The sequence below is a fragment of the Blennius ocellaris genome (assembly GCF_963422515.1).
Source record: "Blennius ocellaris genome assembly, chromosome: 19".
NCBI classification, from domain to species: domain Eukaryota; kingdom Metazoa; phylum Chordata; class Actinopteri; order Blenniiformes; family Blenniidae; genus Blennius; species Blennius ocellaris.
Window position 1 is genome coordinate 9,625,811 of NC_137668.1, and position 23,617 is coordinate 9,649,427.

The window sequence follows — 23,617 nt, forward strand, 5'->3', positions numbered from 1 at the left end:
TTGGAAGATTGTTATGGATCCCCAGAGGCTATCGAGAACGCACTCCTTAAGAAAGTGGAGGATTTTCCAAAAATCGCAAACCGAGACAATCAAAGGTTGAGAGAGCTAGGAGACATTCTTTTGGAGCTTGAAGCGGCCAGGTCAGATGGATTCCTACCTGGTCTAAATTACCTGGACACATCTCGTGGAATCACTCCTATTGTCCAAAAGCTGCCGTACTCCCTGCACGACAAGTGGGTCTCTCTCGCATCACATTACAAAGAAAAATATCACACATCTTACCCACCTTTCGCCTTCTTAGCAAAGTTTGTTTGTGATCAAGCCAAAACGCTCAACGACCCAAGTTTTGCAGCACTCACAGGTGGTGGGAGCATGGGGAAGCCCGAGCAGCCTTTTCGACCAAATATGAGAACACCTATCTCTGTCAAAAAGACAGAGGTCTCAGTGAACTCTGACAGTAGCTATAATGACCACTCAAAAAATATAGCTGACCCAGACAAACAATGTCCACTCCACAACAAGCCACACCCCCTTCATAAGTGTCGTGGGTTTAGGAGCAAATCATTGGATGAAAGAAAAGCCTACCTTAAAGAGAAAAACATTTGCTACAGGTGCTGTGCATCAACCAGTCATCTAGCCAAAGATTGTGGTAAAAATGTTCAGTGCAGAGAATGCCGAAGCGATAGACACCCCACTGCACTACATCCAGGGCCGGCTCCATGGATGACTGAGATCTCTGTAACCACGAGAGATCAAGGCGGGGAGCAAGAGGAAGAAGCCGCTCTAACTGTCACGTCAAAATGTACCGACATCTGTGGGACAACTGTCAGTGGAAGATCATGCTCCAAAATCTGTCTTGTCAGAGTGTATCTAGCTGGCCAACGAGAAAGAGCGGTCAAAGCTTATGTTGTCCTCGATGAGCAGAGCAACAAGTCCCTAGCAAGAACAGAGTTTTTCGAGCTCTTTGGGATTACAGGGGGTACAGCAGCATACACTTTGAAGACTTGCTCGGGAGTCATCGAAACCATGGGCCGGAGAGCCAACAATTTCATCATAGAGTCATTAGATGGTAAAACTCACATCCCACTCCCCACACTAATCGAATGTGATATGCTCCCGGATGACATGTCTGAAATCCCCACGCCGGAGATCGCCAGACATTATACACACCTTAAGCGGATTGTGAACAGGATCCCAGCTCTAGATCCCTCAGCAGCCATCCTTATCCTGCTCGGCCGAGACATCCCAAGGGCACACAAGGTACGGGATCAATGCAATGGCCCTCACAGTGCTCCTTACGCCCAGCGTCTCGACTTGGGCTGGGTGATCGTAGGAGAGGTTTGCCTTGGAAGGGCCCATAAATCGGATCGTGTCAATGTCTACCGGACTAACGTGCTGAGCAATGGACGTACATCTCTGTTTGACCCCTGCACTAACAGTCTCCACATCAAAGAGAAGCTTGAAGTTCCAGTACATCGCTTTCACTTTCTAAAGGCTAACACGCCAAAAGACCCGTTTGATGAAAAAGATAGCCTTGGTGAAGGAGTCTTCCAGCAAACACCACATGACGACAAGCCTGCCATGTCTGTGGAAGACAAAGCTTTTCTGGAAATAATGGACAAGGAAGTCTTCATGGATGACTCAAATAGTTGGGTCGCGCCGCTACCTTTCAGGGAACCAAGGCAGAAACTCCCCAACAAACGAGTGCAAGCAGTCAAGCGCCTTTCGACGTTACGCCACATGCTTGCTAAAAAGCCGAACATGAAAGAGCATATGGTTGCATTCATGCAGAAAATCTTCGAGGCAGGTCATGCTGAACCAGCCCCACCACTCAATGGAGAGCAGGAGTGTTGGTACTTACCAATTTTTGGAGTCTATCATCCGCGCAAGCCGGGTCAGGTGCGAGCAGTGTTTGACTCCAGCGCCAAGCATGAGGGCGTCTCCCTGAACGACGTCCTGTTGAGCGGCCCTGACCTAAATAACACACTTTTGGGAGTCCTCACTCGCTTCCGTAAGGAACCCGTGGCAGTAGCAGCGGATATAGAACAAATGTTCTACTGTTTCAAGGTTTGCCCAGACCACCGCGACTTCTTACGCTTCCTCTGGTTCGAGGACAATGACCCGACCAAAGAGGTCACAGAGTACCGCATGACTGTACACGTATTTGGCAACAGCCCTTCTCCCGCTGTCGCCATTTATGGTTTGAGAAGAGCTGCCCTGCAAGGTCCGCAAGAACACGACACCGAGGCAAAACAGTTTGTTTTACGGAACTTTTATGTTGATGACGGACTTACCTCATTCTCCTCCTCCGAGGATGCCATCCGAATCCTGAAAAAGACAAAGGAAATGTTAGCCGACTCAAACATACGGCTGCATAAGATAGCCTCTAATCATAATGCAGTGATGGAAGCGTTTCCACCAGAAGAACGTGCTAAGGAGCTGAAAGACCTGGAGCTGGGCGTGGATCCTTTACCCCTGCAGAGAAGTTTAGGTCTTAATTGGCAACTTCAAACTGACAGCTTTACCTTCCTTGTCTCTACAGAGGAGAAGCCATTCACCCGTAGGGGAATTCTCTCTACAGTCAACAGCATATTCGATCCGCTGGGGTTTGTGGCTCCAATAACAGTGCAAGGCAAGGCTATCGTCAGAGAACTGTGCACTGAGCAATATGGATGGGACGATCCAATACCCGCAGAAAAGGAGACACAGTGGAAGTCCTGGAAAGAATCACTCAAAGCACTTGAGCAACTACACATACCAAGACCATACCTACCTGTTTCTTTACTCTCCACGCAGCAGAGGGAACTATGTGTCTTCTCCGACGCATCCACTGCGGCCATCTCGGCGGTGGCCTACCTCAGAGCCGTCGACAAGCAAAGACACAGTCATGTAGGATTCTGTATGGGGAAATCCAAATTAGCACCACGTCACTCCCATACTGTGCCTCGTCTGGAGCTTTGTGCAGCTGTACTTGCAGTTGAGCTAGCCGACATGTTAGTGGATGAGCTAGATGTCAACATCCACACAGTGAGGTTTTACACTGACTCTAGAGTTGTGCTAGGGTATATCTACAACGCCAACCGGAGATTCTATGTGTACGTTGCTAACAGAGTCACCCGCATAAGGAAGTCATCACTGCCAGAACAGTGGCACTTTGTCAGCACGGAACACAATCCAGCAGACCATGGAACGCGACCAGTGCCAGCCGCGCTTCTTGGAGAGACAAATTGGTTTTCAGGACCATCCTTTCTTAGAAAGGATGATGGAGCAACACCTATCCAGCCTGGGTCCTTTGAGCTGATTGAGCCAGACGCGGATGCAGATGTGCGACCCGTGATTGCTACATTTGCCACCAAAGCCGCTGGAGCACTGCTTGGTTCACACAGATTCAGACGCTTTTCCAGCTGGAAGATGCTGACATGTGGAATGGCCAAGCTCATTCAGAAAGTCAGATCCTGTGTGAGAGCTCCCGAGGAAGATATGGCAAAGGCAGATGAGCTCGTGCGAGCAAGAACAGTAATTGTCCAGACTGTACAACAAGAGACCTTTAAAGAGGAGATCAAGAGCCTGTCCAAAGGAGAAATCGTCTCAAAACACAGTCCTCTCAGGAAGCTAGATCCCATCCTAGATTCAGATGGTGTGTTGAGGATTGGTGGCCGGATGTCATCAGCTGCAATCTCATGGGAGGAAAAACATCCTATCATCATCCCTAAAAACAGCCACATTGCTACGTTGTTGGTGCAGTATTACCATGAAAGAGTTGTACACCAGGGAAGGCACATCACTGAAGGGGCCGTCAGGTCCGCTGGGCTGTGGATTCTAGGAGGGAAGAGACTGGTATCAAGCATCATACACAAGTGTGTCATCTGCAGGAGGTTAAGAGGAAGTATGGAAAAACCAAAAATGTCCAACTTACCTGTCGATCGGCTCACCCAAGCCCCTCCATTCACACAGGTTGGATTAGACGTGTTTGGACCATGGTCGGTCTGTGTTCGTCGCACCAGAGGAGGTCTCTCAGAAAGCAAGCGCTGGGCCGTAATGTTCACCTGTTTGGTTACCAGAGCAGTTCATGTGGAGGTGGTAGAGTCTCTGTCTACATCAAGTTTCATAAATGCGCTCAGAAGATTCATCGCTATCAGAGGTCCAGCAAAGCTCTTTCGTTCGGATCGAGGGACGAACTTTGTTGGTGCATGCAAGGAACTCGGCATAACGTCAGAAAATGCTGAGCTTCAGTCTTACCTCAAAGTCCAAGGCTGTACTTGGGACTTTAATCTTCCTCACTCTTCTCACATGGGGGGAGTGTGGGAAAGAATGATTGGGGTTGCTCGGCGCATTTTAGATGGTATGTTGCTTAAGATGCATTCCCCCAGTCTAACACACGAAGTTCTTGTTACGTTGATGGCGGAGGTCGTCGCCATAATGAATGCACGTCCGATAGTTCCTGTGTCATCAGATCCCGACATGCCAACTGTACTCACTCCTGCGATGCTTTTAACGCAAAAGGTCGATTCTGTGTCAGCTACTTCAGGAGACCTCGACCTTAAGGATCTCTACCGGAGCCAGTGGAAACAAGTCCAGGGACTCGCTGATTCATTCTGGAAACGATGGCGCCAAGAGTACCTGGCAACACTCCAGCCAAGGAGGAAATGGCAAGCAGACCAACCCAACTTGCAAGTTGGAGATGTTGTGCTCCTAAAGGATAGCCAGGCCAAACGTAATGAATGGCCTACAGGACTTGTAGTGAATACCTTTCCTGGTCGAGATGACAGGGTCCGTAAGGTGGAAGTGAGAGTTGTTAAAGGTGGCTCCCCTAGGGTGTATTCAAGACCCACCTCTGAAGTAGTGTTGTTACTTAAAGGGTCATAGTGGTATAGCATAGCATACCAGACGGGGAGTGTGCCGCCCCTTTAAGAGAACAGAGGCATTGTGAACTCCGTTGTGCTGTGTGTCCCTTCAGACCTACCGTAGTTTTTTCTCCACAAACACGGAGCTTTGAGTGAAGCTGTTGTTTTTCATTGTATACTCATTCATGGTTTCTCAGCTGTACCCTGGAAGGCACATATGTCTGTGAGTATTGATTGTTCTTGTGTGGAGCTTGCCTGTTGAAGACTCTGAAACAGTTCATATTTGTGTGGGAAAACTTTAAAAACGGAGCGAGGCTAATGCGTTAGCTTGTCAATGGCGTTTTCAATGCAATGTTAGCATTAAGCTACTCGCTAATTATTCTTTGTGGTTAGTTATTCAAGAATTTAATTTGTTTATGAGTGTTTGTGTTATGTTTGATCATTGTTGTGTTAAAGAACAAAGCCAAACAACCTGTAACATTTTATTTTTTATCTTTGTATTACAGTTTCACAGTGTATCGTCAGTAAACATCCCAAAACGCACCTGCTGACTCGGTGTTTATTGGAGATCCCTGTTAGCTATCTGCCAAGTTTACCACGGCAACAAACAAGGGCAGAATACTGATAATCCTGTGTTTATATAATAAATATTATAATTAATATTAAATATTAAATTCTCCAATAAAGTCATACTTGTTTCTAGTGTCATTCATCTCTCTTCCTGAGATAAATCAAGGAATGAATCTTGAATTATAAACTAGCATCATAGTCATGATAATGACGATATTGTGTCTAATAAAAATGTTGCTTCAAAAGCTGCAGTGAACAGTTGGCAGCTTCACACATTCAACATGCAGACTAAATTGATCATTCTTGGCTAATGCAATAAACACCAATCAATCAGGGTAAATGGACATTTCTTCAGGGTTTTTTTTTCTTTTTTCAGTTTGTTGGTTTTTTTAATCTGTAACCAAGTGTTGGAATGGATATCCTTCACTCTCCTAGCCATGTCATTGTGTTATTACTCCTTAATCAGTAATACTGTCCCACAATGCGACGTGTCAAGGGTTGCTAAACATGCTCCTAATTTCTGTTCTGTCGCTTGTTTAAGTGGTGAAAGCATGAATCGGGGGTTCTTTTGCATTCTACCTGGAAGTCAGAGGTGTCAGTTCAGACACATCAGTCTTCCTGTGAATAAACGAGAAGTTCAGAAGCGACGCCAGAAGATAACAGAAGATAACAGAAGTATCCTGTACAAATGTTTCAACTCCAACTCAACCTGTTTCAACCAGTCACCCAGCTGATGTGTCACCATGGTGATCAACTCACCATCATTCATTCGGGAGTCATGGGAGGAATTACAGTGTAAATGGCATCATTTGCCTGAGATAGCGTTTAAAATGACATTTACAAGGGAGGGACTGAGAAAGTACAGATTTGATCCTCCATGAATGTTTTACCACTTTTTCTTTCAATAGAAGGGTTGAATCCTTTGTGCTGCCGTTCTGAAGGACTCGCTCAACAACCTGTTCATGATCCAACCCAATACTCACGAAATAACGCTAAATGTTTATTGTTTATTAGAATTTAGAACTCTTCTAACTTTCTTTAAGGCCGACTGAGAAAACTGCTTTCCACTGAACAGCTTTTTGTTGGTACACAGGAAATTACAGCTTAGTTACGCCACTGACTTGGTGGTTTGTTTGGGGTTTTTTTGGTAGTTTTTCTCATATTAGAATAAGCGCTCTGTTATATTTCAGTGCAAACAAACTGCACCAGTTTCCTCTTGAGAGCAAGACGTTTCTACACCTTGTCATCCAGACGATTGTTCCCACAGAGCAGAAAAACACCAACAACTGGAGCCACCATCAATCTTGAAACAAGGTACCAGTTGGTATCAAAACCTTTAAAGAAATCTATATTAATATTAAATATATAAACATTAATAACTATTTAACGAGCACATTTTTTGTAAAGTGAGAGCGCATGTCAGTTCAAGATACAGTAAGAACAGATCTCATTGGTAGATTTGTGATAAATTATGTACTTATTTTAACACAGCTTATGCTTCCCTTTTCTTTCTCCAAAAGTGGGACAGACATGTAAATGTTCCTGATTACAGCTTGAACAAACAAAAGAAAAGCAGAACAAGCTTGAGTAAAGAGACGGCAGTTTTAACGGCCCGACTACCCAGATGATACGAAAGGAAGTTTCTCCAACAAGAAAGCAGCATTTCAAACTAAACATGCTGTATATCCAATATGGAATAAGTCTTTAGCAAACACATAATTTCTTTCCCTGAAGTCTATTTATATAGCTTTTGAGGAGATATAACTACATTTCAGACGAGGGGTGTCATACTTTACTTCACATAGTGTCTCTCCTCAGTTTGGCCAGAGCAGAGAAATACCACAACAGAAATACCCCAAAGCCAAAAAAAACAACATCAAAAATGACAACAACAGGTTTGCCTTTTTCTTTTAAGAGATCAAAACATTTGGGGGAAAAAATGTGTATTCAATGTGCTTTTTACAAAGCCTATGATGAATACCTGTCTATTGATTTACTGTGTAAGGTCGATAGATAAGGTGACTATTCAGTTTCTTGTTTCTTGCTCAGCCAGCGCTCATTAACTCACTCACGGAAGGAAGCAGAGACACTCCTGTGCTGCGGCTGCTTCATAAATATGTTCCAGTACTTTTGTTGTAAATCCTGCTCTTGAGGTTCATTTTGTTTTGTATTTTTCATCTTGACCTCACATCTGGAATTCCTCTGCAGACTCATGCTCATTATAGACTCGGGTGGCTCACGACGTCACGACTCATTCGCAGACTTTAACAAACAAGATGTGAAGAACTCCTGCCTTTGAAGGACGATATAATCCCTCATAGATCGTTTCTAATAGGCTGAGAGAAAGTCCAGGAAAATGCAAAACGAACAGATGACTTTATCAGCAGCACACTGGGGCTCATTCATTGAGAGGTTTAGTGGAGCGAATCAATAAACACAGTATATGTGTTGTACATGACTGTGGGCATAGAGACAGTTTTGTATCCTTATTCAAATTAATGTCACGTATTCTCTGGCGTGTCTCACATCCCTGTTCGGGTGTTTGCATACATCTGACTTGCAAACTGCAAGTATCAAAACAGCAACAAGAAATATTTGGGTTTAAGAATACAAAAGATTAAAAAACAGGCCATTACACTCAAAAGTCAAGGGAAAGGACGTATTGCAATAGTATATATAGTATATATAGTACTATATATACTATAGTATATATAGTATATATATCAGTGCAAACCCAGTCAAATGTTTGTATCAGATACAAAACACACACGTGGTAGAAACAGTGGTCACCGATAAATGTGATGTCGTATCGTGTATGAATAGGACACGACAGGCCACAATGTGGAATCATGATTCACTGGGAATTCCATGCACAAAAGGAAAATGTACAAAAAATATAGAGTTGTATGGAGAGTTTCACACATCAAAATGAAAAATAACACTTGTTTCCAGCTGTCAACATGTACAACATGTACATTTATAGTTACAAACAGCATGTCTATTTTTTTACACTCCTATAACATATATGTACAATTGTTTTTAACGTGGAAAAGAAATCATGATGGAAAAAGTGATGTGTAATTTTATGATGTAAATTTCCTTAAAAAGACATTTAACAACGAAATAAAATGTAAATGTTTAAAAGATAAAATACGTTAAAAAAAATGTAACAAGTTCAACAGTTGCCGGGTTTTATGTAAGGGGTTACGTCAAAAATTATGAACTCAGTTTAAACGTGTGTGTGTGTGTTTTACATGCTACATATGCTTCCAATTTGTGTAATTAATACACGAGACACTTTTATTTAAAAGTTCTATGTTATATTTACTAATATATATACATATACTAATGGTTTTCTAACAGTAACGGTGTTCCCATAGCCTGTGTATGTATAAGGCCCAGAAGTGAACATCATCTCACTTGCTTGTGTACTTTTTAGCGTATGTGTGCTCATACAGGCGATTGTCACATGTTCCCTTCACGACATCCTTCGGGGAAATAACCACTCCCCCTGGTACTGGAAACTCACTTTGACCCTCCCACAAGTAGATAAAAACTTACCGATTGCTGATATGCTGAATATATTGAGTATAACATGAAAAACCGTAACAGTTACAATGGAGTACTGCAATCTCCTCAAGTACAGAAGTAATGTATTTGTATCTCAATACTTTGCCCCTTTATAAATCCCACAGGATATTCTCATTTTACTTTCACTTCAGCGTAAAGGGCGTTGAGGTCGTCAGCGGCGTGCATGGAGCCGTTTGCCGGCCGAGAGGCTTTGACCTCTGCGTACACCGTGTCCTCCTGCTTCCTGCTCTGCTCTGACTCGGAGGACGGTTCAGGTTTGCGCCTGGAGAAGTCGATTTCTCCATAGTGGATGTTTTCCCCCTCGTCCTCGACTCGTCCTGCACGCCCTTCACCACCCGGCCCCTGGCCTGACGCACTCTGCAAAAACACAAAAAGCTATGAGAAAATGCAAATGTTATCGCAATCCAAATGTTAGAGTAGGTTTTGACGTGTTTGTTGTGTCTCACAGGTACATATCTGCACAGATCTGCATGTTTTCCATTGGGAACTTGGATATTTTCTTACCTCAGTCAACGGTATAGGTGAATCTTGTTCCTTTGTTCGCCTCCACAGCATGAAAGTGCTGTGAAGTAAATAAATATATAACAAAACTGGATTGACTCTTAAAAAAAAAAAAAAGAACAAAAATGGGATTATCAGATGATTCCTATGAGACATTTGTTCTCTTTATGAGGCTTATGTTTCAGTTTTCTCTCTTTATCACTTCTTCTTCATCACACTTTGAAATTTCCCTGATCCAAAATGTTGCTTTCGCTTTTATTTTCATTTGCTTTTATTCTTCCCCCCCTCATATTGTTCCTCAAATAAACAGTTTCTACTCTTCAAATATGTGGCAAGTGCCTCTGCTCCTCCACGTCCTACAGACTGATGTTGGGGTTTGAACCATAATCTGAACCACCTCTTTTTGATTCACTTCCTCAATCACTGTTATTCTATTGAGACAAAGAGTCCTTCTTGAACTGAAAGTAGGTGATTGTGTTCCGAGTTATGTCCAGTGTTGCAAAACTAACAACAAAGGTCAGACTTGGATACAAAAACGTAGTTTACTGGTTTCCTAAACAGAAATCACCATGTTAGATGTTGCTTTTAATCGTTAGAATGTCTTCAGGAGCAACATACAGTTTGATGTAGTTTGAGCTGGAGCAGCAAAAAGACAAATGTATATACCGTCTAGTAAACTGTATGTTGTGAATGTTTGCCGGGAGCTAATACTTTGCGAACTGACACCCAAATAATGCAGCAATTGTTTTCTATGTAATCCCTAAATCACATCAGAACTCATCCAGTGACTGTAATTTGTATCATCTTGACAGTTGTTATAAATCTCCGCTGGATGGATCAACATCCCGATTAAAATTTGCATCATTGCTCCTGTGGAGCCGATTAATTTAATCTAATTTGAGCCCCGGCTTAGAACTATCTCGATGTTGCTTCTTTATGGAATACAAACTGTATCAGATTGATATTTAAAAGAAAAGACGAAGACCCAGAATATAAAACGACCTCATTTTATAAGACCTATTCTGTGGGGAAAAAAACAACAACCTTGTGTTATATTTTGATTGATACAGTACTTTCACTGTTGGGGCCATTTATTAAAAGGGTGAGAACCATTGTACTAAGGTAAATTAATACATATTTGGGTGCAAAATGCAGCTCCAGTGCCACTTATTTTGCCCGCCGTAAGCAAAATTGTGAAAAGTAGTGAGGAATATTTAATGCATGAGTAAGCGATGATTTCCTGATTGAGTTTTTTGAAGTGACCAGCTACCATTACCTTACAGAAGGACTGAGGTTGTTAGTTTATAATGTTTTCCAACACCAATGACATCTTCCGAAGGTCTTCAGGTTCAATATTCTCTAAACGAGGATGAACCGATGCAAGAAAAATACTTACAAGACACAGATGAGCAGGCAGATGAGCACAATCAACCCAATATTTACTCCCAGAAGAGCCGTACAGTCCAGAGAGCCGTCAGAGGATCCTCAAAAAAAAAAAAGAAAGAAAAATGGGACTTAAAGTAAAGCCCTAATTTCTAACAATTCAAGTCAATGAAGCCAGTCCAGTTTGATGTGTTTGTTCAATGTCAGAATTGATTCTTAACATCTCATTGTAAAGGGAATGTAGCAGATGATATTCATTTAAGAGCGTTTTGTAAAATAGCAAGTGGATTTCATTACCTGTCGTTGGAACAGTGGTTCGAATCTGTTCTGTGGTCGGTGAAGTAGGTACAATTTGTTCTGACGTAAATATTAGGAAAGATTCACAAGAACATCTCAATACAGAGGATACTTTTATCTGGATAATGCAGCAGGTAATACTCCGAGCAAGTGGCTTTCATTACCCTCAATAGTGATTCGAATCTGTTCTGAGGTCTGTTCTCCCAGATCATTTGCAGCCACACAGTAATAAACTCCTCCTTCGGTCACATTAAAGCTGTAAAAGCCTCCTTCCGACACGTTGACGCCTCCATGGTCTGTGGTCTTGAACCAGGTGTAGCTGACAGCAGGTCTGGCTCTGCTGGAGCAGCTCAGGTTCACCCAGCTCCCTGCTGACACCAAACCTGATGGACTGACGGAGGCTGACGTGTTTTTAGGAGCATCTGAGGGAGAGAAACACGTCTCATGTTGACTTTATCCATCACAAACATGTGAAGTGTGACGTGCTGACAGGACCACTGACAAGAAACAGTGAGAATTAACTCTGCCACGGCTCTTTTCACACGTTCTCCTCCACCAACAGGATACACAGCAGAGCAGCTGAGGTTGAATCCATCATGTCGGTCTGACAGAGTGACGTTCTGCTGGATCTTAGTGGTGAAGGTTCGCTCTGTGTTTTCCTCTGTTTGGCTGTGAGCGTCTTGTTGGAGGCTCCAGGTGAGTCCAGGAGGGGAGAGTGGACAGGGAGTGGGAGCTGAGCAGGTTATAGTGACAGACTCCTTCTCCTTCAGCTCAGCCAGGTGACCTGAGACGTCTAATGTGGGCCTCGGAGGAGAATCTGCAGTTTCAAATAAAACGCATGTCTTATGCCAACAAAAATCAGAACCAACACTTTGAAATGACCTATTTTATGGATTATGGATTGGGGATTACAGTTGTGAATATGTTTATATTGAAATTTCTCTTTTGAAATGATTCTGACCCAATGAAAATAATCTTTTCAACATTCATGTTACATTCAGTTCTGAAATTAACTTCAATTGTTCCCTTTTCATCATGATTTCTTTACAATGTGACAAATAATTGTACACGTATAGAATAGTAAAAAACACCTCCTAATTGTTTCTCTGTCATACAAGGTTCATTCATGTTTGCTTCCAGGAGCGAGGAAAGGTAGCGTGAGACCAGAGGTCTGCAACCTCTATCGCCAAATTAGGCGTTTTTGACCAATTTCACCAGAAAATAAGAAAATGAAGTTTATAAATGTTAACAATATTGATTCAAGTTTTGCTATAATGACAGAAACTGTTCATGTTGCGTCTTTAAAATGTAAAATGTGGCATGTTGCCGCCCGGCTGTTTAGTCCAAACAGGCCGTTAAATTCAAGGCTGAGAAGCACAAACGACACCTGGAGTCCTTCAATGGTGTTGCTGAGCTTCTCGTTCATGAGCAGAACGATTCACTAGGTTTCAGCGTTTCAGAGAAGTTTGTGTTTCCCCGTTCACACAGAGGTAGAAAACTTTAAAACATGTGAACAGGGAAGGACAGGTTCACAGTAATGTTTGACAAAATAATACAGAAGTCAAGGATGTGTTTATGCTGTTCAACTCTTTTGGATTGAATAGCTCTTCTCCAAGAAAGTACATTTGCTACATCATCATCTGGATCACATGAGAAGATTTATTATGAATCAATCTGTAGCTTATTGGAGGTTTTGTTCAAAATGACAACGTTTTCGACTGCAAAGCAAAATGTTCTCACCTTCGACGACGATGTGAAGAGGATCACAATCTGCTGTTGCTTTGTAAGGATCGTTTTTGATCCTGAAGAAGTATGTGTCTGTGTAGCTTGTGATTAAATCAGAAAACAGTGTTGTGCAGTTCTTCTCTCTCAGGTTTCCTATGATATTCATTGGATAATCGTTCTTGCTGTTTTTGCTGTTGAAAACCGTTCGTTGTTCTCGTCTCCAAATTCCAAACGTTGCTCTTTTGCCATCAAACACTTGTCGTGATGAATTAGTGAAGTTACAGGGGATGAGCAGACAAGATCCACTCAGTGCCTTCAACTCCCGCGGCATTGTAACAGACAGCTCTGACTGACAAGCATCCAAAACACCTGTGAAATGAAGAGATGAACATGATGTGAAATGGAGAATCACCTCTTTGACTTCAGTCAGTTTGTTGCATCATGTGCACTTTTCACTGGTGTGCAACGAGCAAATATCAACCTCAGCTCTGACCCCTACTCACAGGGGGACATGCATGCTCCTCACCACCTTTTCTCAAAGTGTGGACCACCCACTGTGAGGCGAGAGTTCTGACTACTGGAGCTGCACAGAATCTTCATGATACCTCAGAATTGCAATATCAACGTGTGTCGTATCCATATTTAAAAGGAGAGAAGTGAAATACATTGTCCTACTCGTCCTGCTGGTGTCCACCCTTCACAGAGACACTCTGAGGTCACACAGTTTGTGGAGCGAGAACAGGAGGCGTCATGAACGGACGAGCTCACCGGGGAGGAAGAAGACACTCAGAAACATGTTGACGGTCATCGTGTTCACGCCCAGAGCCGCCATGACGCTCAGCACCACCATCTGCACACACACATCGTTTCTTTCTTTGCGAGTTCATTTGGAGAGGACAGTGCACGTTAAGGGACACTCAGGTCCTCATCTAGGACAACAATCATTTAAAAACAAAGAAATAAGGACATCGGGTATAGACACTATTTACAACCACCATGTCACATTTCTCTAAAATTGGACAAGAGAAGAGGACGTTTGTTTTTTTTTTGTCAAAAACATTGATGGCTTCTTTTTTTATACAGCTGTTCTCCAGGTTTTAGTGATGCAAATGGCCAAACAGTAAAACATGTCAGTTCTAACCGTTTATTGGCGAGTAACCATATTTAGTTGTTAAAGAATCCATGATCATATTTGTACGCTGGGAGAGGAAGAAGCTGCTGTGATGTGTTTTGTCTGTCGTCAGTAAATCATCTCATCCTCAGAGGGAGAGCAGGTGATTAAAGCTTTTCATTTGAATTCATCAGAGGAAAAAACATTATTTTGAAAACTGAGCTTTAAATGTGGAACAACAACGGTGCTCAGTTGAGTTTAGAATAGCATTTTAGAAGTCCAATTCTAATAATAGAAATGTTAGAATGTGACAGTCATCTTGTTAATATTAACACAATATATTACATAAAGTTGTACTTAATTAGACCAACTTAGTATTCTTGAATTAAACATTTAAATTTGCAAGCATTTCAACAACTTCACAGGATATAAAGGTTGAAATGTATTATTTATTTGATTTTTACTTTGGTCACAGTTTATTACCTCCTATTCAATAGTTATTAACATTGGCTTATCAGTACTATAGGGACTGAGGTTGAATTAATAATAAACTACTAAAGATCAAACATTCATCTCAGCAGTTACTTTAAATCAACAGTAAAATATCAAGAAACTCTCAGCAACGACATGCCGAAACACATTAATATCCCAACAAACAAAACATATATTTCAAGAAACTGCAGCTCTAAACTGTGACATTTGATGTTTAAAGTAAATTCATTTAGAATATAGCTAAAATTAGGGACATTCTAGGTATCCCTGCTAAAAACAGCCACAACATGATCAAATGTCTTATGATAACGTCGCATTACAGCCTCCTCTTGTTAGTGCCGCTGAAGAAGGAAAACAATAACACAAGTTTCTGTGTTGAAGAGTCAAAGAGTAAAAGTCACAAAAAGTCTCACCAGGTTTGTTCTCATCAGAGAACAGGTAGCAGGGTTGTTGGAAGAGAAAACAAATGGTTTCATTTATATATTTCAAGGTTTAGTATAAGATCAATCGCTTCCCTGATTCCAGCGGTGCTCAAAACCATGACTACTTCTCATTTCACGGTTCATGTCGCTGGTTTGATGTCACCACGACATTTGAATACACAATTTCACTGCTGGGACACTCTGACGACTTCTTGTTACATGACTCATGTTATTCTTTCCTGCAACATTTACTCACTGCAGATCCCTCTTTTATGATAAATCAGAGCCTCATGCAGAAATAGAGTTCCCAGCAGACGAGTTGACAGTCTGGACCTTAGGAGAGAAGCACTGAAGACTTCCATCGACGTGAGTACAGGAAATCCATATTTGCTGTGACATTAAACCGATTTCAGCTTGGTTAATAACAAAAGGTTTTTTTTGTACAAACCTGAAGTTAGAAAAGCAGCTTTGTTCCTGTCGCCGTCACTCATCTGAATAAGAAGCTTGTTCCCGTATCTTTTCATTCATGCTTCCTGGATTATTGGTGAAAGGCTGAACACTGTGCACTTGTTTGCCTATTTTTTTTTTTTTTTTTTTATTATCTCTTGATCAAGTACCTGCCCCTCAGATTCCATGTGTATTTTGTTATAGTGTGCCAAATGCAATTACAGTATTTCCTGCAAAACACATCACCCACAGTTACTAAGAAAGTAATATTGAACTTTGAAATCCATATGCATCAAAGATTACACACAAAAATTCTTCACATATACATGTATAATTATATATTCATCCAATACTAATCTGTTCATATGTCACAACAGATATTAGCCATTATTATTATTATAACACTAACAAAATGTTCGTCTTCGTAACTTTATCTATTAAATGTTTAAAATGAAAAATTATCAGCTGAGGTTTTTAAATTTTCTTCCCAATAGAGGTCATAATCATAATAATTAAATTATTAAAAATACATGGACTAAATCAGATGCATCTCTTTTCAATATGAACAAACTGTAAATTAACTTCTGGGAATATTAAGCCCTTTAGCGGCATGTCATACTGTACAGTGAAATGTAAAAAAAACCCTCAATAGATAAAACTGTCAGTAGCGTTTCATGACCAGACGTTTGGATCAAATTGCAAACAACCATGACTGACTTCCCTCTTTTGAATGTTGTAATTTGAAAAAAAAACACCAAAAAAACAAAACATTGACTTCCCTTGTTTCAAGATTGATGGTGACTCCAGTTGTTGGTGTTTTTCTGCTCTGTGGGAACAATCGTCTGGATGACAAGGTGTAGAAACGTCTTGCTCTCAAGAGGAAACTGGTGCAGTTTGTTTGCACTGAAATATAACAGAGCGCTTATTCTAATATGAGAAAAACTACCAAAAAAAAAAAAAAAACCACCAAGTCAGTGGCGTAACTAAGCTGTAATTTCCTGTGTACCAACAAAAAGCTGTTCAGTGGAAAGCAGTTTTCTCAGTCGGGCTTAAAGAAAGTTAGAAGAGTTCTAAATTCTAATAAACAATAAACATTTAGCGTTATTTCGTGAGTATTGGGTTGGATCATGAACAGGTTGTTGAGCGAGTCCTTCAGAACGGCAGCACACAGGATTCAACCCTTCTATTGAAAGTAAAAGCGGTAAAACATTCATGGAGGATCAAATCTGTACTTTCTCAGTCCCTCCCTTGTAAATGTCATTTTAAACGCTATCTCAGGCAAGTGATGCCATTTGCACCATAATTCCTCCCATGACTCCCGAATGAATGATGGTGAGTTGATCACCATGGTGACACATCAGCTGGGTGACTGGATGAAACAGGTTGAGTTGGAGTTGAAACATTTGTACAGGATACTTCTGTTATCTTCTGTTATCTTCTGGCGTCGCTTCTGAACTTCTCGTTTACTCACAGGAAGACTGATGTGTCTGAACTGACACCTCTGACTTCCAGGTAGAATGCAAAAGAACCCCCGATTCATGCTTTCACCGCTTAAACAAGCGACAGAACAGAAATTAGGAGCATGTTTAGTAACCCTTGACACGTTGCATTGTGGGACAGTATTACTGATTAAGGAGTAATAACACAATGACATGGCTAGGAGAGTGAAGTATATCCATTCCAACACTTGTTTACAGATTAAAAAAACCAACAAACTGAAGAAATGTCATTTTGGTCAGTTTTCAAACTGATTCTTTAATTTTTTTAAATGAATGACACATAATGGTGTTATTTTCAACCTTTGTCTCGTGTCGAAAAGGTGACCGTTGAAATACCCTTCAAAAAGTACAGACGATTCAAACTTTCTTTGTGGCTGTCCAGTAAAGGGTTAACCACTGGGTTGTCAGGACATCCTGAATTCTGTGGAAGTGTGTGTGTGTGTGTGTGTTTGTGTCTTTTTTCGAGACATGCGGAACTCCACTAAGATATGCAAAGCAGAATAATCATGTATTTACAGAACAACTGGATCATGTTCACGGTGTATGATTTACCAGCGCTCACTGTGGGTGATGGTAGGAAGGGGAAGTGGCTCTTATTGCAAAGCATTTTCTGACAGTTTGAAATGCGCAGTAGAGCGTGCAATTTAAATGAGATAAATGCAGAAGAAAGGATATTTTTATCATGAGCATTTGAAATAAAAGGCCGAGAAATTGTTGTATGAGACATGTACATTTTGTTGAAATACATAGCAAAAAATCTGTTTTATTAAAAAGTAAAAATCACAGAGGACAATAGACATTCCAGACTGGTCAGTTGTCAGAGACTTTCTACTGTTTTTCATTTCAAAGTAAAATCCTTAAACAGCCAAGTGGGGGCCCTAAGCAGGATTTTATTTTGGGGCCCCCCTTCCAATAACATAATAATAATAACAATAATAATAATAATAATAATAATAATAATAATAAATTACAATTACTAACGAATCAAATGAACAGCCTCTATCAACAGTGGAACAAGAACTTTACAGATGAACAGTGGAACAATAACTTTACAGATGCACACGTCTGAAAAAACTTTGTGGCATAAACAGTTTATGCCACAAAGTTTTTTCTTTTTCATTTCAACAACATCCCACCTTCAAGTGAAGCACGAGCCTCTTCTTGTTTGGACTTTTTCTTTCTTTTGCTAGCTCCCAAATCGTATTGACGTTTGGAAGCCATCTCTCGCTCTCGCTCTCTACTCTCTACCTGGAAACAACTGCCTGCCGGACCGCTGATTGGTCAGATGGTGACGCTTCGCACTTTCAATCATTGCGTCTCTTTTTTTTTCTCTCTCTCTCCTGCCTCGGGCTGACTTGGTGGCGGTGCTCTACGCGCGCCTCTCGGCAAAATGCACGCGCATCCTTTGCGCATTTGCAGGGAATGATGATACTTTATTGATCCAGAGGGAAATTCAATTCACTTGCGCAAAAGGGTGCCCCCCATGGATCGCGGGGCCCTATGCACAGCGCGTGTTCTGCGTGTAGGGAGGGGCGGGCCTGGCCACGAGCCTGCAGATGAGACAACCAATATTCAAAAGCACATTAAATCTGGAGTTTAACCGAATTTTACAACTAAAATTTGAGTTCGGAGTGAATTTCAATGCATGAGAGGAGACAATTTTGGTTTCTTTACATTTTTAAATACATTTAAATGATGTGTTACATCCAGACTGCAGATGAAGTTGCGGACGACATCAAAGTCAAACGTGTTGGAAACATTTGGTTTTATTGTTGAAGATAATCAAACGTGTGAAACCTTTTGGTCCAAAATATAAATTGCGGCTGCTAAATAATTGTAGCGTGGCAAATCATTTCCCTTTGAAATGGAAAGGAAGTACAAGAAGAAGAGGAAGTACCTCCAGCCTTGTGGAAACATTGAAGTAAATTACATCTGTCTTTGACGAACAGCCCGCTCAAAGAAAAGCGTGAAAATACAATTCAGCTATTTGCACTCTGATTAACACTTTGAGGGCTCATTTTCTAATATATTTCTCTTATAGAATATCTGATCGAAACTACAAACGGAGCAAACTTCATTCTTTAAAGAACAAATTTCTGTTAATCTATTGAATTTGTTCTATGAACAAACTTGTTCTGTTGTGTCGTCAGTGTGAGGGTGTGAGTTGGGACATGAATGTGTGCGATGAAAAGATACGTGCATCCTGTTCTGTTAAACATTCGTGATGAATTTGAAAGATACAACTGCTTGTCAAAAATGACAGGTTGTGTCGCATTTAGTTGGAACTTTCTGGACGCATATAAAAATCAGTTGGTCTTGGACGAAAGCGCTCCGTGATGAGACGTCTGGTTTCAAAAGAAGAAAAAGGGAAGAAGCAACGCATGAGAAAAGAGAAGTTTTGGGTTGGTGTGTAAAACACAAGACTGCTGCGAGCGTGTCCGGTAAGACGCTGTATTTGTCCACGCCACTTCGAGACATGTTAAGACAGAACGTTGTAAAATATTGAACTTTTATTAAATGTGAACCTCAATTATTTTTCATGTTTGGTTGTTGATTTGGTGAATATTACAAGAAAGAAGTGAGAAAGCTGCTTTAACATTTTGTATGATCAGTGCAAAGGTTTTTTTTGGGGTCATAGACTTTGCTTCTGTAATCTTACTGTTTCATGATCTGCGCAAACCAAGTAAATAGTATCATGTTTAATGATTTAGAGGTTTATTTCCTCTCCCAAGTAAATCCAGCCCTCTATTATTGTCTGGTGTCTGAAAAAGTTTTGGTGAATCCTGTGAGGTTGAGCTTTTAAACAACGTGAGTCGGTGTCTTCAGACGGGCGTCTTCCCTTCTGCCTTTAAAACAGCTGGAAGCTCCGTCTGAAGAAGAGCAATGTGAAACCTGAAGTGTCAGTGAACCACCTAATAGTTTGAAATAGACTTAAAGCAACTGGCAAACTAAAAGATATGAGATAGATATGATTCTGTGAGATATGAAGAAAATGCTTGCATCGGTCCAGTCACATGTTCAGAAGCGAGAACCCATTTATTTGTTAGTTTATTGAAGCACTTCAATTTGATGTTTAGTTTGTGGAGGAAAATGATCCACCCTTTCTGCAGATTTTTCAAAATGTATTTCATTAATGAGATAAATTAGTTTGAGATTTTAATATTTTTATATGTTTCCGTTTAACTCACAATATGTCCTTTGCTGTGCTTGTTTGTACTAATAGTTTTACTGACAATCTTAAAAAAATTTTTTAAATTAAAGATCATACAGTACATTTCCTTCTCCGGCGTCTCCGAGTGGAGATCAGCTTCACAATTTAAAAACTCTGTGTCGTGTGATATATTGTTGTCAATATAGACTTTATCCAAAGTCAGATGTGCTGACGTGATCACTTATTGTCTCGTCGATGAAACGTGTGACCGAAGTGACCGTGAGGAGGAGATGACACGTTGTGTGTTTGCAGATGGTGTTGCGGAGCATCCTGCAGGCTCAGTGTGTGAACATGAAGACCGTGGCCATGTTTCTGAGCCTCCTCTTTCTCTCTGGTGAGCTCCAGTCTCCAGCAGCTCCAGTTTAGAAACGTGTTCACAACATGAGGCCTCGAGTGTCTGTAACGCTGACCCTGTCATTATTTGTGGATGTTTCCTTCAGTGCACGTGGCTTTGGTCAGTAATTGTTTTCACAGGGGGGCAAGTGAACGGGAGCTCGTCATCTGCTTGTTGCACCTCAGTGAAAAGTGAACATCACATTGTGGCTGAAGTACGTTTTCATTCTACAGGTGCTTTGGATGATTGTGAATACCCATCAGCTATAAGAATTATTACACCACAGAAGATGGAGGCACTGAGTGGATCTTGTTTAATCATCCCATGTATCTTTACTGACGCGCCACTGTTTGACAGCACAAGACAAACTTCTGCAATCTGGCTCAGAGATCATCCTTTCAGGTTTAACCCTGAATATGTGCTTTATGAAAGTGATAAGGCGAATAACAAGTATCCGATGAATATTACAGGAAACCTGTATGAGAAAAACTGCACCACTGAGTTTTTTAATTTAACCACTGATTACACACACACATACTACTTCAGGATCATCAACTTGCCCTTTAAAGCCACAGCTGCTTGTAGTCCTCTTGAGATCAACGTTACAGGTAAGAATGTTTCGACTCTTTTAGACTTTAAAAGAGATTCCATGTTGAATAAAGATAACTCAGGGTCCTGAGATGAATAAACAAGTAAAGGTAGATGTAGTTGATTAAAGTTTGTGTTTTTACAACAGGTTCAAATGTATTTAACGATTAGAATTGAAGAACAATTAACAAGAAAATAAGTTATTAGAGTAATTACAGTGTTGCCGGGTTACAAAGTTCCAAAGTGCTTTTAAATGACTCTGAATTACAGCAAGTGGTGGAGATTTGTAGTCGCTTGGTGGTTTGAACAGCGACTAACTTGATATCAACTCTGAGTCTCATCGGTTCTGTTGGTGTAAAATGTGTGTTTGGTGCAGATTCTCCTCCGAGGCCCACATTAGACGTCTCAGGTCACCTGGCTGAGCTGAAGGAGAAGGAGTCTGTCACTATAACCTGCTCAGCTCCCACTCCCTGTCCACTCTCCCCTCCTCGACTCACCTGGAGCCTCCAACCAGACGCTCACAGCCAAACAGAGGAAAACACAGAGGGAACCTTCACCACTAAGATCCAGCAGAACGTCACTCTGTCAGACCGACATGATGGATTCAACCTCAGCTGCTCTGCTGTGTATCCTGTTGGTGGAGGAGAACGTGTGAAAAGAGCCGTGGCAGAGTTAACTCTCACTGTTTCTTGTCAGTGGTCCTGTCAGCACATCACACTTCACATGTTTGTGATGGATTAAGTCAACATGAGACGTGTTTCTCTCCCTCAGATGCTCCTAAAGACACGTCAGCCTCCGTCAGTCCATCAGGTTTGGTGTCAGCAGGGAGCTGGGTGAACCTGAGCTGCTCCAGCAGAGCCAGACCTGCTGTCAGCTACACCTGGTTCAAGACCACAGACCATGGAGGCGTCAACGTGTCGGAAGGAGGCTTTTACAGGTTTAATGTGACCGAAGGAGGAGTTTATTACTGTGTGGCTGCAAATGTTCTGGGAAACCAGACCTCAGAACAGATTCGAATCACTGTTGAGGGTAATGAAAGCCACTTGCTCGGAGTATTACCTGCTATATTATCCAGATAAAAGTATCCTCTGTATTGAGATGTTCTTGTGAATCTTTCCTAATATTTACGTCAGAACAAATTTTACCTACTTGACTGATATTGACACCAGATTTTACTGTTTCTTCAAGATCTTTCTCCGCATCAGAACATCGTTGTCGGGCTGCTTATTGGCGTCAGTGTGCTCATCTGCCTGGTTATCTGTGTCTGGTGAGTATCTTTTATCAAAGCGGTCCATCTTACTTTGGTGAACAGCCAGCCTAACATTCAAGATTAACTCTAAGACAGACTAATCCACTTTCAGTATGGGAGGAATAGATCCTGTTCAAAAAGTTGCACTTGCATGATGAGCTGATGATCGGTTATGAGTGAGACGTTTTGAAAAACGGAGCCATTTAAAGAACCGGGGTGATTAAGCTTCTTGAAAATGTGGGATGAAAACAATTGTACAAAAATTATGACTATAATGTAAACAGAGCTTGCATGAAGAGATTCTGAATATAAACACAAACCTTCATTTTCAGACAAAATATAAAGGTTTCTCATGTGTAATTAGTGTTTATGTAACTTTTTCTGGGAGTCGGGTTGTAATCTTGAATATTGTTATGACTTGTTTTATAGCATCTTCATATGTTGGAGAACAAAGAACACTAATTCAACTGGGCAAGTGGGTCAGGTGAGAAAATATAACAACAAATATGCCAAAACGTCTTTAAATAAATTCACCGTGGCCTTAAGCAACTCACTACAAAGCATCTGCTTTAACTCATCCAAGTCTATTTAGCAATGTCTTTCAATTGTATTGAAATATATGAAATAATAATAATAATAATAGTAATAATAATGAAAAGAAATCTACTGAATAAGAGGTTGTTGTGTTTTTGCAGAGTGCGTCAGGTGGTGAAGGGCGTGCAGGACGAGTCGAGGACGAAGGGGAAGACATCCACTATGGAGAGATCGACTTCTCTAGGCGCAAACCTGAACCGTCCTCCGAGTCAGAGCAGAGCGGGAAGCAGGAGGACACGGTGTACGCAGAGGTCAAAGCCTCTCGGCCGGCAAACGGCTCCATGCACGCCGCTGACGACCTCAATGCCCTTTACGCTGAAGTGAAAGTGAAATGAGAATATCCTGTGGGATTTATAGAGGAGCGAAGTAACGAAATACAAATACGTTACTTCTGTGCTTGAGGAGATTGCAGTAATTTATTTGAGCAATTACTGCAAATATCTGCACTTTCTACTCTTCACATTACGAGACTTGGCATGTCGCTAATATAAACCGTTGCCATGGCAACGTTGGCATTTCTTTCTGAGATGAGCGAGGGAGGTGAGCCGTTATTCTCCTGATCCTCAAAGCTGCAAAGGGCCCCTGACGTTGGTTCATAGCAACGACAACATGACGGGATCCCCTCATGGGACCCCTGACTTGTGTAGTGGAGGAAGAGAGGCCTCCCAGTCCAGTCCAGTCCAGTCCAGTCCAGTCCAGTCCAGTCCAGTCCAGTCCAGTCCAGTCCAGTCTAGTCAACAGGCCGCATTTTGAATGTAG

At 41.4% G+C, this 23,617-nt stretch overlaps 2 protein-coding genes across 2 annotated transcripts; one reads left to right on the forward strand and one right to left on the reverse strand.

Moving 5' to 3' along the window:
• Positions 1-9,116: 9,116 nt before the first annotated feature.
• Positions 9,117-14,985, reverse strand: LOC308144194 (sialic acid-binding Ig-like lectin 14; the record flags this gene model as incomplete). Its single annotated transcript, XM_080515250.1, has 9 exons — positions 14,928-14,985; positions 13,680-13,761; positions 12,927-13,280; positions 11,689-12,003; positions 11,351-11,608; positions 11,187-11,246; positions 10,903-10,990; positions 9,510-9,567; positions 9,117-9,362 (listed from the first exon to the last, which is right to left on the reverse strand). The coding sequence occupies exons 1-9, from the start codon at positions 14,940-14,942 to the stop codon at positions 9,117-9,119; spliced, it is 1,476 nt and encodes a 491-aa protein (XP_080371376.1). The 5' UTR covers positions 14,943-14,985.
• Positions 14,986-20,345: 5,360 nt separating this feature from the next.
• Positions 20,346-23,193, forward strand: LOC308144195 (uncharacterized protein; the record flags this gene model as incomplete). The annotated part of the gene is made up of 8 exons (XM_080515251.1): positions 20,346-20,427; positions 20,534-20,618; positions 20,860-21,035; positions 21,392-21,706; positions 21,787-22,044; positions 22,204-22,282; positions 22,694-22,748; positions 22,960-23,193. 8 exons carry the CDS (start codon positions 20,346-20,348, stop codon positions 23,191-23,193), a joined length of 1,284 nt encoding a protein of 427 aa, XP_080371377.1.
• Positions 23,194-23,617: the final 424 nt, after the last annotated feature.